The sequence below is a fragment of the Sciurus carolinensis genome, chromosome 8 (assembly GCF_902686445.1).
Source record: "Sciurus carolinensis chromosome 8, mSciCar1.2, whole genome shotgun sequence".
Taxonomy (NCBI): Eukaryota; Metazoa; Chordata; class Mammalia; order Rodentia; family Sciuridae; genus Sciurus; species Sciurus carolinensis.
This window is the reverse complement of record NC_062220.1, coordinates 130,898,639-130,913,176: the sequence shown is the minus strand read 5'-3', so window position 1 is coordinate 130,913,176 and position 14,538 is coordinate 130,898,639. Positions and strand designations below refer to the sequence as shown.

The window sequence follows — 14,538 nt, the reverse complement described above, 5'->3', positions numbered from 1 at the left end:
ATAACCGTAAACGTCCTCCTTCCTAAGTCCGTGAATTCTGACCATTTCCTCGGGATAGCTTTTTGAAAGTGGAATTACTGGGTCAGAGGATAGGAACTTTTCAACTACTGCCAGAAGACTTCCCAGAAAAGGCACCCGGGTTCCCACTGCCGTTTGTGGTGAGGCAGTCACGGGTCACGGTCCCAGGGAAGGACGCAGTTCCTCTGCCCTCGCTGTCTCCCTGAGGCCGGGCCAGGGAGGACACCTCCTCTCGCCCCATCGCATCTGTTGATGCCGTCAGGACCCTAGGACCCTGCTGGGGTTTCTGAGCTGCTTCGGTCCCCTCTGGTCTGAGGCCAGGGGCCCACGACAGCGGACCCACGCATCCCGGAAGCCGCTCTGGCCAACTGTGACACTCACGGGGTTGTGTGGTCTGTCCCCCAGGGCTCTGGGCCTACCGTGACACTCACGGGGTTGTGTGGTCTGTCCCCCAGGGCTCTGGGCCGACCGTGACACTCACGGGGTTGTGTGGTCTGTCCCCCAGGGCTCTGGGCCGACCGTGACACTCACGGGGTTGTGTGGTCTGTCCCCCAGGGCTCTGGGCCGACCGTGACACTCACGGGGTTGTGTGGTCTGTCCCCCAGGGCTCTGGGCCGACCGTGACACTCACGGGGTTGTGTGGTCTGTCCCCAGGGCTCTGGGCCGACCGTGACACTCACGGGGTTGTGTGGTCTGTCCCCCAGGGCTCTGGGCCGACCGTGACACTCACGGGGTTGTGTGGTCTGTCCCCCAGGGCTCTGGGCCGACCGTGACACTCACGGGGTTGTGTGGTCTGTCCCCCAGGGCTCTGAATGGAATGCGTCCAACCTGGAGGAACTGCAGGGCTCAGGGTGAGTCTGCCCCCGCCTCCCCATCCTCCAGGCAGCTTAGGATCGCCCCACCCTCCACCACAGAGGGCCGCCGGGGCGCCTGCCTCCAGTGGCCTGCGCCCTGGTCTCTGAGTGGCTGGAGGGGCTGGTTTGCATAGCTGAACAGTCGTGCTTCCAGATGCCACGTTCTGAGTGGTTCCCGGATGCCGGGTCTCTGTGGGGTCTGTGTGGTGGTGTGTCACGAGCAGCCTTCTGAAGCACACTCAGTGGTACGTCGGGCAGCCCCGATCCCACGCGGCTCCAGCTCCCTCCGCGGCCTCGGCCCCTTGCATGGACGCACGTCCTGCTGGCTGTTTGGCCAGTCAGCGACCCTGGAACACTCCTGGTTCTCTCAGAGCTTATGCTTTTGGGTGGGAATCTCGCAACTAATATTCAGCGTTGGCCAGAAACACGTGCCCGTCTCCTGTGTCTCAGCGCTCGGCGGTAAGCGTGAAGAATGTCCAGACCTTCAAGAACAGATGTCTGGACTTTTTTTTTTTTTTAAACAACACAGCCAAAAGTCACCATCTGTGGGTCCGACAAGCTGGCGTTCTGGAATTACTGCATCTGAAAACCAAGACTAAACAATCTTAAAATATCTCTCTGCAACTGCTGGTCGAGATGTGCCCTTTCCGCAGCCGTCCTGAGACGGGCTGGTACTGTCTGTGCCTCCCTCCTGCTGGGAATAAGCAGATGACTTTAAAGCTCTTTTGGTGCAGGAGAACTATTCACTGAAGAAGCTGATCTGAGATGCTTTCTAACTCCTGGGATTATTTTGGTCTTCCAAAAAAAATACTAACTAGGTTTAGGGAAGCACAGAATCTGGGTTAGCAGACTGATTCTTATGTATGTATATCTTGCCTTGTTTCAAAAAGAATTTAAGTCTGTTCCTAAGAACTTAATAATGGATGGTTTATTCTGCTTTTTAACTATTTAAGAGTGGAGACTGTTGGTTTTTTTTGTTTGTTTGTTTTTTGGGGTGCTGGGGATCGAACCCAGGGCCTTGTGCTTACAAGGCAAGCACTCTACCCACTGAGCTATCTCCCCAGCCCCTGGGTTTTTTTTTTTTTTTTTTAATGTAACTGAATACTATTAATAGTTATAAATTTGAAACCTTAAGGGATTTAGAAATGTATTTAGGTAACATATGTTTACTCTCCAGAATTAGCATTGCTTAGCAATACTTCAAACTGAGTTTTCTTTTTTCTGAGACCTTTTTAATCGAGGTATTTTTGTTTGTTTTTGAGTGTATTTGTATCATACATTCTCATTTTGTAGAGGAAATACCAAAAAAACCTTCTTTCCCAGCAGTGGGGATCGAACACAGGCGCTTTCCCCTGGCCACCCCAGTCCTATGTGTGTTTTATTTTGAGACAGGGCCTCGCTGAATTGCCCAGGCTGGCCCTGAGCTTGCCATCCTCCTGTCTCAGCCTCCTGAATCTCTGGGATTACAGGCAAGTGCCACGGCCGCTGACCAAAAAAAGTTAATATTAAGGACAAACAAAAAAGAAATTACTAGTAAGGCAAAACAGAAGTCCCGCCACAAGCACACCCCCTTCATTCACTCGTACCTGTTTTCTCGGCTGCTGTTGTGCTGCTGTTTTCCATGGCCCTCGTTCTCACGCTCCAGTTTTTGTTTGTTTTTCTCATTGCAGGGTTGACTACATTTTAAATGTCACTAGAGAAATAGACAATTTTTTCCCTGGCTTGTTTGCATATCATAACATCCGAGTGTACGACGAGGAGACCACAGACCTGCTCGCCCACTGGAACGAAGCGTACCATTTTATAAACAAGGCAAAGTGAGTGGCCGGGGACCTGGTCTGAGGCGGAGGCCGGCTGGGCGGCACGGACACGGGGCCCGGCAGGGAAGCCGCTGGCCTGAGGACGCCTTTGTGGCCAAGGGACCTTTGGTGTTGGCTGCGGAACCCAGACCCGAAAGGGGAGAGGAGTGTTGGTCTTCTCCGGGCGGCAGCCCCACTGAGCTCACTCTCTCCCACCTGCCCTGGGTGTGCCACCTCCCCGTGTCACATCGGCACCATGTGGGGCAATGATTCAGTTCCATGTGGACACAGGAAGCTTTCCCTGGAGTCACTGGGCCAGGGGGGCCTGGAGAGGGTGCACTCAGCTCTGTGGGGCAGTCTCCTCTCCCGTCCTCTGCGCTAGAGTAGGGCAGGCGGGTGGGGGCCGGCCCTACGACCCCTGGGCAATGCTCCCACCCATCTTTTGTCCCCACCTGATTCTCCTGCAGAACGACTGTCTTATTGAAGTCCAGAACAGAAAGGGACACAGCCCTCTGAGATGCTACCACGAGAAGCAGCCTCCTCTCTAATCCTCCAGGCCAAGGCTGCGCGTGTGTCCTTACCAGGCCCAGTTCTCTCGCCTTCCCAGGGGAGACCAGAGCCCCTTGAGGACACCAGCTGTCCAAAGAGGGAGGAAAAGCCCAGAGATTTGGGGAGGAATTTTAAGCCTGGGGTGCAGGAAACAGCACCTGCTCCCCGCTGAGGGTCAGGCGTCTAGGCTCATGAAGTTCCACAGGTGCCACCCCAACCAGCCTGGTGTTCTGGGTGTTCTCAGGAGGTATATGTAGGGCATCACGGTATCTGGTGAATCAGCCGCAGCTGGAGCAGTTCCACCTCCTGGCCAGTAGCAGGTCGGCCCACCTTTCCCACTTGGCAGCATCTTGCTCTTGCCCCGGACCCTTGTGCCAGGGCCTGGCAGGCTGACCCCGTTTTCTAAAGCAGCTCACCCACTGTCTCCACCTGCAGTAGTGGCTGACTGGCTTTTGCAGCCATCTCCTTAGCTGCCCATTCCTTCCCAGGAAAGGGCTCTCGGTGGGCGGAGCCTCTCCAGCGACTGCAGGGTCCCACTTGGTGCCCCAAAAGCAGCTGCCCTTTGGAGCTGTCCCGCAGCCAGGCTGGGGAAGGTTTATCTTGACGTCCCGTTGTGTGATTTGAGTTGCAGCCAAGTTATTTCCTTTAGAGGGTGTGTGGAATCTGCTCCCCAAACATTACAACATAGGAGGATTTGGGCCACAGCTAACTTCAGAGCTTAGAAACTGCAGTGGGTAAAACCCGAGAGTGAAGCTGGTGGAGATTTAATACTGCCTCGCTCACAGCACTCCGCCCCTGCAGGCGGAACCACTCCAAGTGCCTGGTCCATTGCAAGATGGGTGTCAGTCGGTCCGCGTCCACCGTCATAGCCTATGCGATGAAGGAGTTCGGCTGGCCCCTGGAAAAAGCGTACAACTATGTGAAGCAGAAGCGAAGCATCACGAGACCCAACGCGGGCTTTATGAGGCAGCTGTCCGAGTACGAAGGCATCTTGGACGCAAGGTGGGTGCCTGCCAGAGAGAGGGCTTGGCAGGCGGAGCAGAGCAGCTCCGTGGCCAAACGGGCCTAGCCCTGCTCCGCATCCCAGCGCGCCACCGTTGGGCCTGGCAGCGGCTTCCGCAGCTGAAAGTCCGCCTCCTGGGGGGAGCAAAACCACTGTTGTCTGGGCTTCGAGGAGTGCTTTCCAGGACGGATCTGTTCGATTTTGCTGGCACAAAAACTTGTTTGGTGCTCGAGGGTATGGTGCCTAACTCCTCAGCCAAGGCCCGGCCTGCTGTGTGCTGTGGGCATGTGCCCGTCCTGCTTCCTGAGCACCTGCTTTGTGCCAGGGCCTATGAGCCAGCCTAGCCGCGAGGCAGGCCCTGGGACAGCACAGGCAACTGGCCAGGTTCCACCGCGGACCAGCTGGGTGATCAGGGAAGCTTGCCGGTCTCCCTGAGCCTCAGCACCCTCTTCTGAGCTAAGAGCTAATCCCCACCCGACTGTCCCACGGGCTGGGAGACAGTGTGGTAGTCCCTCACAGAAGGAAAAGTGGAGTCACTGTGGAGTCAGCAGATGACAGAGGGATTGAAATTAGAGACTCCAAGAGAGATTTATGCCCCCATAGCAGCAGCATTGTTCACAGTAGCCAAGAGGCCAAGGTAACCCAGGGTCCACTGCGGGATGGATGGACAAACAAAGGTGGCATATAAACTCAGCGGGGTATTCTCTGTCTTCAAAGGAAGGCAAGGATAGCTGCGTGAGGTGGCAGACACCCAGCACTCTGGCTGAGGCAGGAAGATTCTGGCAGCCCAGGAGTTCAAGGGCAGCCTGGGCAACAGAGCAAGACCTAACTCAGTTAGCAAGAATCACACCTTGGATAAACCTCCGTGGCCACCATGCTGCCACTGCACAAAGCTGCAAGAACTATCTCAAAAAAAAAGGAAAAGAAAAAAGGAGGAAGGAAATCCTGGCACATGGTACCGCCTGGGCGAACCTTGGGGCGTAAGCTAGGTGAAACAAGCCCACCCAGTAAAATGTACTGCAGGACCCCATTCACAAATGGTCCCCAGAGGAGTCAGGTTGAGGAGAGCAAGCGGGGGGGGGGGGCGGGGGAGAGCGCTGGTGTTCAGAGGGTCTTGTTAGTGAGGAGAGGCCGGAAACAGATGGGGTGGGGACTGTCCAGGCTGTGGCCGTGGCCAACACTCTGGGCTGTACACTCCAGGGGTCGAGGTGGCGGGTTTAGACAGTGGTTTTCAACCACAATAAAATAAATGGGGGGAAAAGAGAAGAATCCACACCCACCTGACAGGACTGTCCCGAGGTTTGCATAAGCACCAAGTTCACCTTCACAGTTGTCTGCAACCCATTTCCTAATAAGTACTCCAAATATAGCTGCTAAAATCTCCAACTCCACCCCAAAAAGGTCACCGAGTTCACTTATCTTCCTTTTATGAGGGAGATGAGGGACTAACTGGGGCTTCCGCAGTGGCGCCCGCCCGCAGTTCAGCAACCCAGGAGGCTGAGCAGGGGAACCACAAGTTCAGGCCCATCCTGGGCCACTTAGTGAAACCCCATCTCAAAATGGGGGCGTCCGGGGCTGTGCCTAAGTTGTTCAGTGCCCCTGGGTTCAGTCGCAGCACCGAAGAAGAGCGGCCCATAAGAGGTGGACTTGCCTGGGTCGCGGCCAGCCGGGCAGCTGGGCAGGCGCACACCCACTCAGGTGTGTCGGCACCTTGGCGGGGTCACTCCACGCAGGGGTCCCTGAGGCCACCCGCCTGCTCGGGTCAGCGGGTCTCCAGTGGTTCCAGGCAGAAGCTCAGAGCTCGAGGCTGCCCTCCCTGTTCCCTTTCTGCTCCGTGCGCCCAAGAGACAGGCCTCCCTGTCCGCTCATTTCTGACCGGTGTTGGAAGGAAGCCAGAGGCCAAGTCCACTGGCTCCTTGGCCGAGTGTGGGAAAGCAGGAGGGCCTGGCCGGGCTGAAGGTCCAGAGCAGTGCCAGCCACCCCTGGGCTCCCGCTGCTGCTTGGAGAGGGGCTGCCCGGGTGCCCGGCCGCTGGCCGCACTGCCTAACCAGCCTGCCAGCCAGGGTCACACGGTCACCGCGACCTCGACTCCCAGGCTGAGGGGACGTGCACAGAGCAGGCAGCAGGGAGGGACCGGAGGCTCCCGCACACCGGGAGCAGCAGCAGAGCCTGACTCCCGCTGGGCCTGCGGTCCTTCTCCTCTTGACCTCGCGCCCCACGCTTGTCCCGGGGGTGACTCCAGTTGTCTGTCTTCAATATAAACTGCTCTCTCAGGCTGTTTTCCCCTTTGTTTTAAAAATATCTTAGACATTGCCGGAGAATTAGAAGAAATCATTAGAAACTGTCCTGTAACCTCTTTGACCTGAACGAACATGCCGTTTCCTGGGCTTCCCAGACACCGCCGTGGGCTTCCCGTGCTCACGCAGTCCTGTCTGGGTCTTCCCGCACCTTGCTCTGTCCTCTTGATTTCCTTCCAGGGTAGGTAGGGGAGGATGATTATTCTCATGCAGCAAAGAAACAGAAACCCAAGTGGCATGATCACGTTCACACAGCGAGATGGGACCGAAGGCCGGGCCAGGCACAAGGCGGGCTGCCTGGGCACCTCTGTCATCCCCTGGCAGAGCCGCGTGCGGCTTCTGGTGCAGCCATTCTGGTTCAGGGTCCTGGTGCTGCGCACATCTCAACAGCCATAACAGGAGGCATGACCTGAGCAAGGCAGAGCCAGCCTGGCACCCTGCTGACCTCGGACTGTCCCTTGTCCCCCACCGTCCCCAGTGCTGTCCTCCACTCACCTTCCTCTGCCCTTTTGGCCCCACAGCAAACAGCGGCACAACAAGCTGTGGCGCCAGCAGACAGAGAGCAGCCTCCAGCCGCCTGCCGATGACCCTCCAGAGCCCAGCGATCCCTTGACGGACACCCTGGATGGCACTCCAGACACCGCTGCCCTGCTTGGACAATGCTGCCCAGCCCGGGCTCCAAGGAAGCCTGGCTCCCGGGGGGCCCACTCTCCCCTGCTGCTTCCGGAGACTCTCAGACCCCCTCCTGCCTTCCCCTCTCGATGACCCCGGCAGCTTGGTGCACCTGGAAGACCTTGAGAGGGACGCTGCGTTGGAGGAAGCAGCTCCGCCAGCCGAGGCCCACAAGCTGGCCAGACACCCCCAGGACGGCGCTGGCCTCTGCGAGAAGGAGGTGAAGAAGAAGCTAGAGTTCGGGAGCCCCAGGGCCCGCAGCGGCTCCTCGCCACAGGTGGAGGAGATGGAAAGGGAGGAGGGCCCGGCCCCAGGGCGGCGGGGGCGGCACCCGGCCCAGCCCGAGAGAAGCCTGCTGGAGCGGGAGAACCTAAATAACAACAACAGCAAGCGGAGCTGTCCCGAGGACCTCGAGGTAGGCCGGGCAGCCTGGGGACACCCTCCCCTGGCTCCCACCCCGCCCGGGGCCGGCCTCCCTGGCTCTCTCGCTGCTCCACGCTCCTGGGCCGGCAGCTCTCCCGTGGGGTCCTGTGGGCCTGTCTCAGGTGACTCTGGGCCGGTGGGAAGGCAGCGTATACTGTCAAGCAGCTGGGTCTGGGGACGCCATTCCCTGCAGCCGTCACCCCTGGGCACTGTGTCCGCACCTGGAGCCGGGCTGCCGCCCAGCATCCTGGTCCGTATGTAAGATGCAGTGTGACTCTGCGCCCACTGCACTGGGCCCACGTGGGTCCTGGTTCCTGCCACCCCACCCCCGCCTCACTCTGGATCATCTCGAAACAAATGCCAGAGGTGCCATTGCTCCTGGGTACGCTGGCCTGCGGCAGAGCCAGGACACCGTCACCCCCTCTAAGTAATTCCTCGACAGCATCGAGCCTCTGCTCTTCCGGTCCATGTCCCCGTGGTAACACCAGCTCTGCTTGTCCCTGGTCACGCCGGCCGGTCATGGAGCAGGCTGGGCTCCGAGGCTTTCGCAGAACAGCTGGTTCCAGCCCCGGCTCCCTGCGCCCTCAGGGCCGCGTGCAGGGGTGTGGTGGCAGCCTGGTCTCCTTCTCCCTGCTCTGCCGGGCCCAGGGGCTTTACGTCCCCAGCCTCCCCTGCCCGCCTCACCAGCCGCTGAGGTTCCCAGGTGAGAGCCCTGGGACACCTGACGGTCACTTAAGCAGGGAGTGGGTACTGTGGACGGATCTGGGAAGCGATACCAGACTCCAGATCTGAACACGGACCCCCACCAGGTGGGAAGTCCAGATTCCCCCTCACCTACCACGTCCCCCAAAGACAGGTGACACAAAGCCACCCCGCAGGACAGTGGTGCCACGGTCGTCAGCTTGACCCCGAGTCACGGGCCTGGGACCCGGAGGGGCTTGGATGGGAGGGTAGAACTGAACGTGAGACATCGGGAGCAGGGCCCGCGGGACCCAGGGACGAGCGTCCGTTCAGGTGGCCGACTCCTGTCCACCTGGCTGTGCCTGGCTGTGCCCGCCATGCAGGGTGAGCTCTGCGGATGTAGTGGGCGGCCCGCGTTCTGCAGGAGGACGGCTTCCGGGAAGGGCCAGGGCGGGGCTTCTGGGCCCAGGGCGCGGTGGGCGCCAAGGCCCCAGGATGGAGGCAGCGGGTGGGAGGGGGGGCGGCGCCCAGGGGGAGCCTGCAGAGGGTGCTGTGCGCGCCAGGCCTGGCGCTGCTGGCAGGGCTGCGCTGCCGGGGGCCACCGGGAGGTGCGGGAGGCTTTGATCGGGTGACGAGCAGGCCAGTGGGGCTGGGGTGCCAGCCCAGAAGGAACCGGGCGAGGGACTCAGCAGGGCCAGGACCGAGGCACCGCCCTGCTCCCTGCTTCCTGGGACTCGGCTCCCCCATGCTTTCCCCACCAGTGGGCAGTCATGTCCTGAGGGCAGGGACTGAGTCTTGGCCACAGTCCCATGCACCACAATACCGGTCCTGGCCCCTGAGTCCAGGCCGAGCGAAGGAATCTCCTCCACCCTGTACCCCATGAGTCTGCTCATCCCTGGAGGCTGGGGTGTCCCGGCCCGTCAGCCGGGAGGAACCGCGAGCGCCCCGCTGCAGCCTGTGGCCTGGAGGGCTGCTTCAGAGCAGCACCAGGCGCTCGCTGCTGGAAGGTTCCAAGTGCCCCGGCCCCTTGTCGTGCCTCCACCTCAGCCCAGAAGAGCAGCTCTCGGCCAGTTAGCCCTTTGGCGCCTGATGGGGTGAAGGGTTGCCCCCTGGCAGAAGGGCACGGGTGTCCTCTTAGACGCCTGATGGCCCAAAGGCAGAGGGTTTCCCCAGGGGGCCACGTAACCGTGTTTTCTTCCGGTCTGGTCTGGTCTGGTCCAGCCTGGAGGCACCCGTGTGTAGTGTGGTTGGAGTTTGTGCCACCGTCTTTGGAGAGCGAGGCTAGGCAGTGTTCCAGAGCTGGGCTGGACAGCAGGGGCTCCGTGGGGCCACACGCTTCCCCAGCGCACGTTCCTTCGGCACCGGAAGGCCCCTCGCTGCGTGCCCGCGGCAGACGTGCGATTTCATTTTGTTCTCCGGTGCTGTGAGCTGGCTGTAGTTGAAGCAGGGGTAGTTGCCCTTCTTTTCTGATGAGACCACGGCCCGGCAGAAGGTCGCCCCGTGCAGGTGAGAGGGAGGTTCTGGGAGCCCTGCCTCAACCAGACCGGCCACGTGTCCAAAGGTCTGCCGGGAGCGTGGGTCCAGCTTCGGGGCTTGGCTGTGTCTCTCAGTCACCTCTGCCCCACATTGTTCTGGTCAGGCCTCTCGGGTCAGCCTGGCTTACCGCCGGCCTCCTGTTTCTGGGTGACGGCACGTGGTGGCACCGTCTCACAGTGTTCTTGTCTCCTTGCAGCAGGACGCCATGTTCAGGATCCCGAACAAAGTGAAGCCATCCTATAAATCCTGTGCCGACTGCATGTACCCTGCAGCCGGTGGGGCTCCTGAGGCCTTCAGGGAGCGGTGTGAGGACCCCGGTGCTCCCGCCATCTGCACCCAGCCAGCCCTCCTGCCCCACCTCACCTCCTCCCCGGCAGCCCACGTGTCCAGCAGGTCCCGAGCCCTGGAGAAGCCGGCCTCGGGCCTGGCCGACCCCACCTTCCTGCCACCAGCAGGCCAAGGAGACCCGATGCCAGTGGCCCTGGAGCTGCAGCTGCTCCAGAGCTGCCATCTAGCATTTCAGAACCTTCTAGAGAGACCTCAAGAGTCCTGCCAAAGTCCTCCTGTTGAAGAATTCTCACTGTGACAAGAACCCTCCCGGCATGGAGTGGTGAAGGAAGAACTGTCACCCAAGAAAGAGCCAAAGCCTGCTAAGGACCGGAGGCTTCTGTTCAGCAATGAATCCGAGAAACCCACAACCAACAGCTACTTGATGCAGCACCAGGAATCCATCATCCAGCTGCAGAAGGCCGGCCTGGTCCGCAAGCACACCAAAGAGCTGGAGAGGCTGAAGAGCCTGCCCGCGGACTCGGCCGCGGCTGGCAGGGACAGCGCCCCCAGCCGGCTGGAGGCCAGCATCCCTGAGGAGAGCCCGCAGCCCACTGCCCTGCAGGCCCCGGGCCCCCGCTCTGCCCGGCCAAGGGCAGCTGAGGAGAAGCCGGACGCTGCCCCCCAGCCAGCGGAAGGGCCTCGCTGAGGAGCCCCGCTGCTCTCCTCTGCCGCCTGGATCACACCAGTAACTTCTCCAGAGATTTCCTGAAGACCATCTGCTACACCCCCACCTCCTCGTCCATGAGCTCCAACATGACCCGCAGCTCCAGCAGCGACAGCATCCACAGCGTCCGCGGGAAGCCAGGGCTGGTGAAGCAGCGGACACAGGAGATCGAGACTCGGCTGCGCCTGGCGGGCCTCACCGTCTCGTCCCCCCTGAAGCGCCACCTCTTGCCAAGCTCGGAAGCCTCAACTTCTCCACAGAGGACCTGTCCAGTGAGGCGGCGCCTCCACCGTCGCTGACTCCCAGGATGCCAAGTGGGGCGAATCCTCCTGCTCGCTCGAACCCAGGCCGCCCCCAGGAACCCAGCCTCCAGGCCATCAGGGAAATACGCCCCAGGAAACTTGAAAAGCCCCTCATGGATGAGCAAAAGCTGACCCGCGTGTGCCCCGCGGGAGCGACGTCACACGACCCCTCCCTCGGTGGAGGGGCCACCATGGGTTTTGATCCGCCCCTTACGTCTTGATTCGTTTAAAGAACCGAAGTCATCCGGCTTCTCCCGCTCTTGCCATTGGGAGGAGGAGGAGGAACAGGCCGCACAGGAAGGAAGGGAGGTGCTGGCGCGTGGCCTGGGGGTGGGGAAGCCATCAGCCAGCAGGCAGAACTCTGTCCCCAAAGCGCGGCTCGAGAAGAGTCCGGTTTCAAGACGAGCACGTTCAGGTGTGCACACACGTCCAGAATGTTCTGTTTGCAACGTGCAAAGGGGGAGCCGCGGTGACCACTGTAGCCAGGCCCCGCGCTCGTCCCTGCCTCGGAGACTCTGGGACGGCAGCCTCAGTCCTACCTCTGTTCTCGCTGTGCTTCTTGTTTTTAAAATACGATGATGCCCAGGGCTCGTTCCAGGGAATACTGCTGTGAGAAGGGTTTCCAAGGAGATCTGCTGTTCCTTTGGTTGGGACCCGGAAGCGCCAGGCTTGGGGCTCTCCCGCACGGAGCCCTGCCAGGCAGAGCGTCAGCCAAGGCCCCCAGGCTGCGTTGAGCCGGCTCAGGCTGAGCAGTGGTCGCCCGTGCGGTCAGAGCCTCCGCCTGGATCTGCAGCTGCCCAGTGATGGGCGTTCGGTCAGCACTGGGGTCAGCAGGGGGAAGGGCAGGTGGTGTGCGATGCTCTCAGTGAAACACACAGCGAAAGGACCCCAAACCACTGTCCATCTGTTTCTGCTGCTGAACTGGACGCGGTTGTGTGGGGCTTGGGCAGTGCTGGAGCAGCTGGTGGGTGGTGGCTCTGGGGTGTGGATCCTGCCAGGAGCCAGCCCTCAGGTTTGTCGGGTCCCGTTTCTCTTGTTTGGAAAGGGAAAGGGATTTTGGAGGGCAGCCTCGTGGGTCCTGCTCGAGGGGCTGAGAGGAGCGAGACCGTGGAAGAGCTCCGTAGATGTTTACAGTCGTCGCTTCCTGGGGGGAGAATCCTACTTCCTGCCTCTCCGGTTCTCCAGCAGCGGCCGCAGAGCAGAGGCGGTTTGATTACAGCCCAAGTCTCCGCTCTGGGCAGCACCTTTAAGCATCAGGTGAGCCCAGCAGGGCGTGTGGCCCAGCTTTGGGCTCCAGTCCAGGGGCTCAGCCGGTGTCCCTGAGCACAGAAGAATGCTAAGAGATTCTGGAGAGAGACGCGGCCTGGGAGAAAGGCAGGGGGCTTCGTTCAGGGTTCTGCAAACTCTGGTGTACAGCCCCATCAGCTGAGAATGGCTTTTACGTGTTTAAGGGGGTGCAAGAAAATAAAATAATATGCAACCGAGACCTTGTGGCCCACAAACCTTAGGCATGTACTGTCAGACCCTTTATAGGAGTTTGCTGACCCTATATTTGATGACACGGGCGGCCTATGACCCTGTAGGGAAAAGTGGGACAAATTCGAAGTCCTGGTTCTTGGACACCTCAAGCCAAACCCTTCCCTTGTCCCAACCCCAGACCGTGCAGCCCACCCCACTGGGCTCTCCTGTGGAGGACGGAGGAGTCAGGTGGGGGGTCACGGAAGCTTTCCACAGTTCCTTCTTGCCCTCAGTGGGGTCATGTGGCTGAGCTCAGTGAGACCGAAAGCCTTCAAGGGCCAGGCAGTCCCCAAGAGCAGAAGCATGAACCACCCACTTCCCTTGGTCAGCACTGGGTCCAAAGCAGCTGTGCTAGAGAGACAGGCTGGAGACTAGTTCTGACTTCAACTAGTGCACAGAGTGTCTGCAGACACCTCTCCAGGCACTCTTGCCCCTGTGGATGATTTTTTTTCAATCTATGTTATTTTACTTTATAGGGTTTTTTTCCCACTAGTGTCAATTGAAGTCACTTTAAAAGGTGATTATCCACTTATATCTGAAGCCCTGTGGGTTTTCCTCCTCCCTTAGCCAACAAAAGCATATTTAAAATTAAAAAATACCAAGTTCAATGTTTTGCCAAATCATATTTCATGCAGATCAATTTTTGTGTCAAAATAGTTCTTTAAATTTGGCGATGATAGGCTTCTGTTGGTTTTTTGATCGCCTCAGTGTAGGAGAGTGATGTATTTTTGAAAACTTTAATCTTGAAAGCCATCATTTTTCTCCCCCAGTTAAAGAGTGGGGGTGGGGAACTTGACAAATACAAGGGGGTCTTTGGCTTCTGGTTAACTTACCATCCCTTGAGAACCACAGCTGGTGTATTAACCAACATCCACCCAGACCAGGGCACAGCACGTCCCCGCTTCCCAGCAACAGGACGCATTTTGATTGGATAGTTTATACCCCGCCTGGAAAGAAGGATAGTGTTCTTGGAGACCCAGGTCCACTGCCTGTGAACACATGACAGGTTGGTTTTTAAAGTGTCAGATTAACGGGACAAAAGCATTCTGCCAGATTAGAAGCGCCTTGACAATGACATTTATACTGGTCTCAGAAAAGAAATTTGCCCGTAAGCTATGCCAGAGCTTGACCAGTGCTTTGGATGTAGTCTTTGGAAAATCCCAAATGTCAGGGCCTAGGGGAGGGGAGCAGACAGGACGCAGAGATTGATGCTGTGCAAAGTCGTCCATTTGGGTGGTTGTCATTTTCCTTGATTGCCTTTGTTGGATGAAGGGGAAGGGAAATGTCCCAATCAACTTGAACCCAGCGTGTTCAGCTGCTGCTCATCGCCTTCATGCGAGTGTGCACCAGAAGTGAGGTGGACCTTTGCTGCAGCCTCATCTTGCACTGAGGCAGGTTTGGCTGAGCACAGGGTGGTGCTGGTCAGAGGAAAGTCCAGGAGCTCTTCATCCTCTGGTGGAGACTTGACAGTGCCCGGTTCCATTTCTTTCTCTTCCAGCTACTTCAAGGTCTTCCAGCAACAAGCCCTGGTTGCACGAACTTCCTGGGGACAGGTGTCTTTCTCTTTGCATTCCCTGTCTCCTTATTCTCCACCGGGGACCCTGCCCCCATCGCTTTTCATGCAGATTACTCAGCAGATGCACACAGGTGACTGCCCTGTGCGGCCCCCCACCCCCACCCCGCCACTCTGCCAGCTTTCTCCAGCCGAAGAACATTCCAGTCGGTTCTAAAGCCCTCCCCTACGCTGCACACCTAGAGGATGCCTCAGGATGGAGCTGAGGTTGGACAGACCTTCAGGGCAACCCTGTCCTGTGTTCCAGGGCCCCTCCCGGAAGGTCGATGAGTGCCCCCCTACCCTGGGGACCGTCTCTCCCTAGTGAGAACGAATACTA

General features: G+C 58.9%; 1 protein-coding gene across 1 annotated transcript in view; it reads left to right on the top strand.

Annotated features, from left to right (window-relative positions):
- The window catches only part of Ssh1 (slingshot protein phosphatase 1), a 56,667-nt gene extending 44,887 nt beyond the window's left edge, over positions 1 to 11,780 (top strand). The window contains 13 exon segments of the mRNA XM_047560908.1: positions 823 to 869; positions 2,543 to 2,689; positions 4,022 to 4,222; positions 7,042 to 7,161; positions 7,163 to 7,607; positions 10,029 to 10,287; positions 10,290 to 10,388; positions 10,391 to 10,438; positions 10,441 to 10,797; positions 10,800 to 11,045; positions 11,048 to 11,110; positions 11,113 to 11,154; positions 11,157 to 11,780. Of these exon segments, the coding sequence (XP_047416864.1) occupies positions 823 to 869; positions 2,543 to 2,689; positions 4,022 to 4,222; positions 7,042 to 7,161; positions 7,163 to 7,607; positions 10,029 to 10,287; positions 10,290 to 10,388; positions 10,391 to 10,438; positions 10,441 to 10,797; positions 10,800 to 11,045; positions 11,048 to 11,110; positions 11,113 to 11,154; positions 11,157 to 11,260 (2,178 nt within the window). The 3' untranslated portion in view covers positions 11,261 to 11,780.
- The last annotated feature ends 2,758 nt before the right edge of the window (positions 11,781 to 14,538 follow it).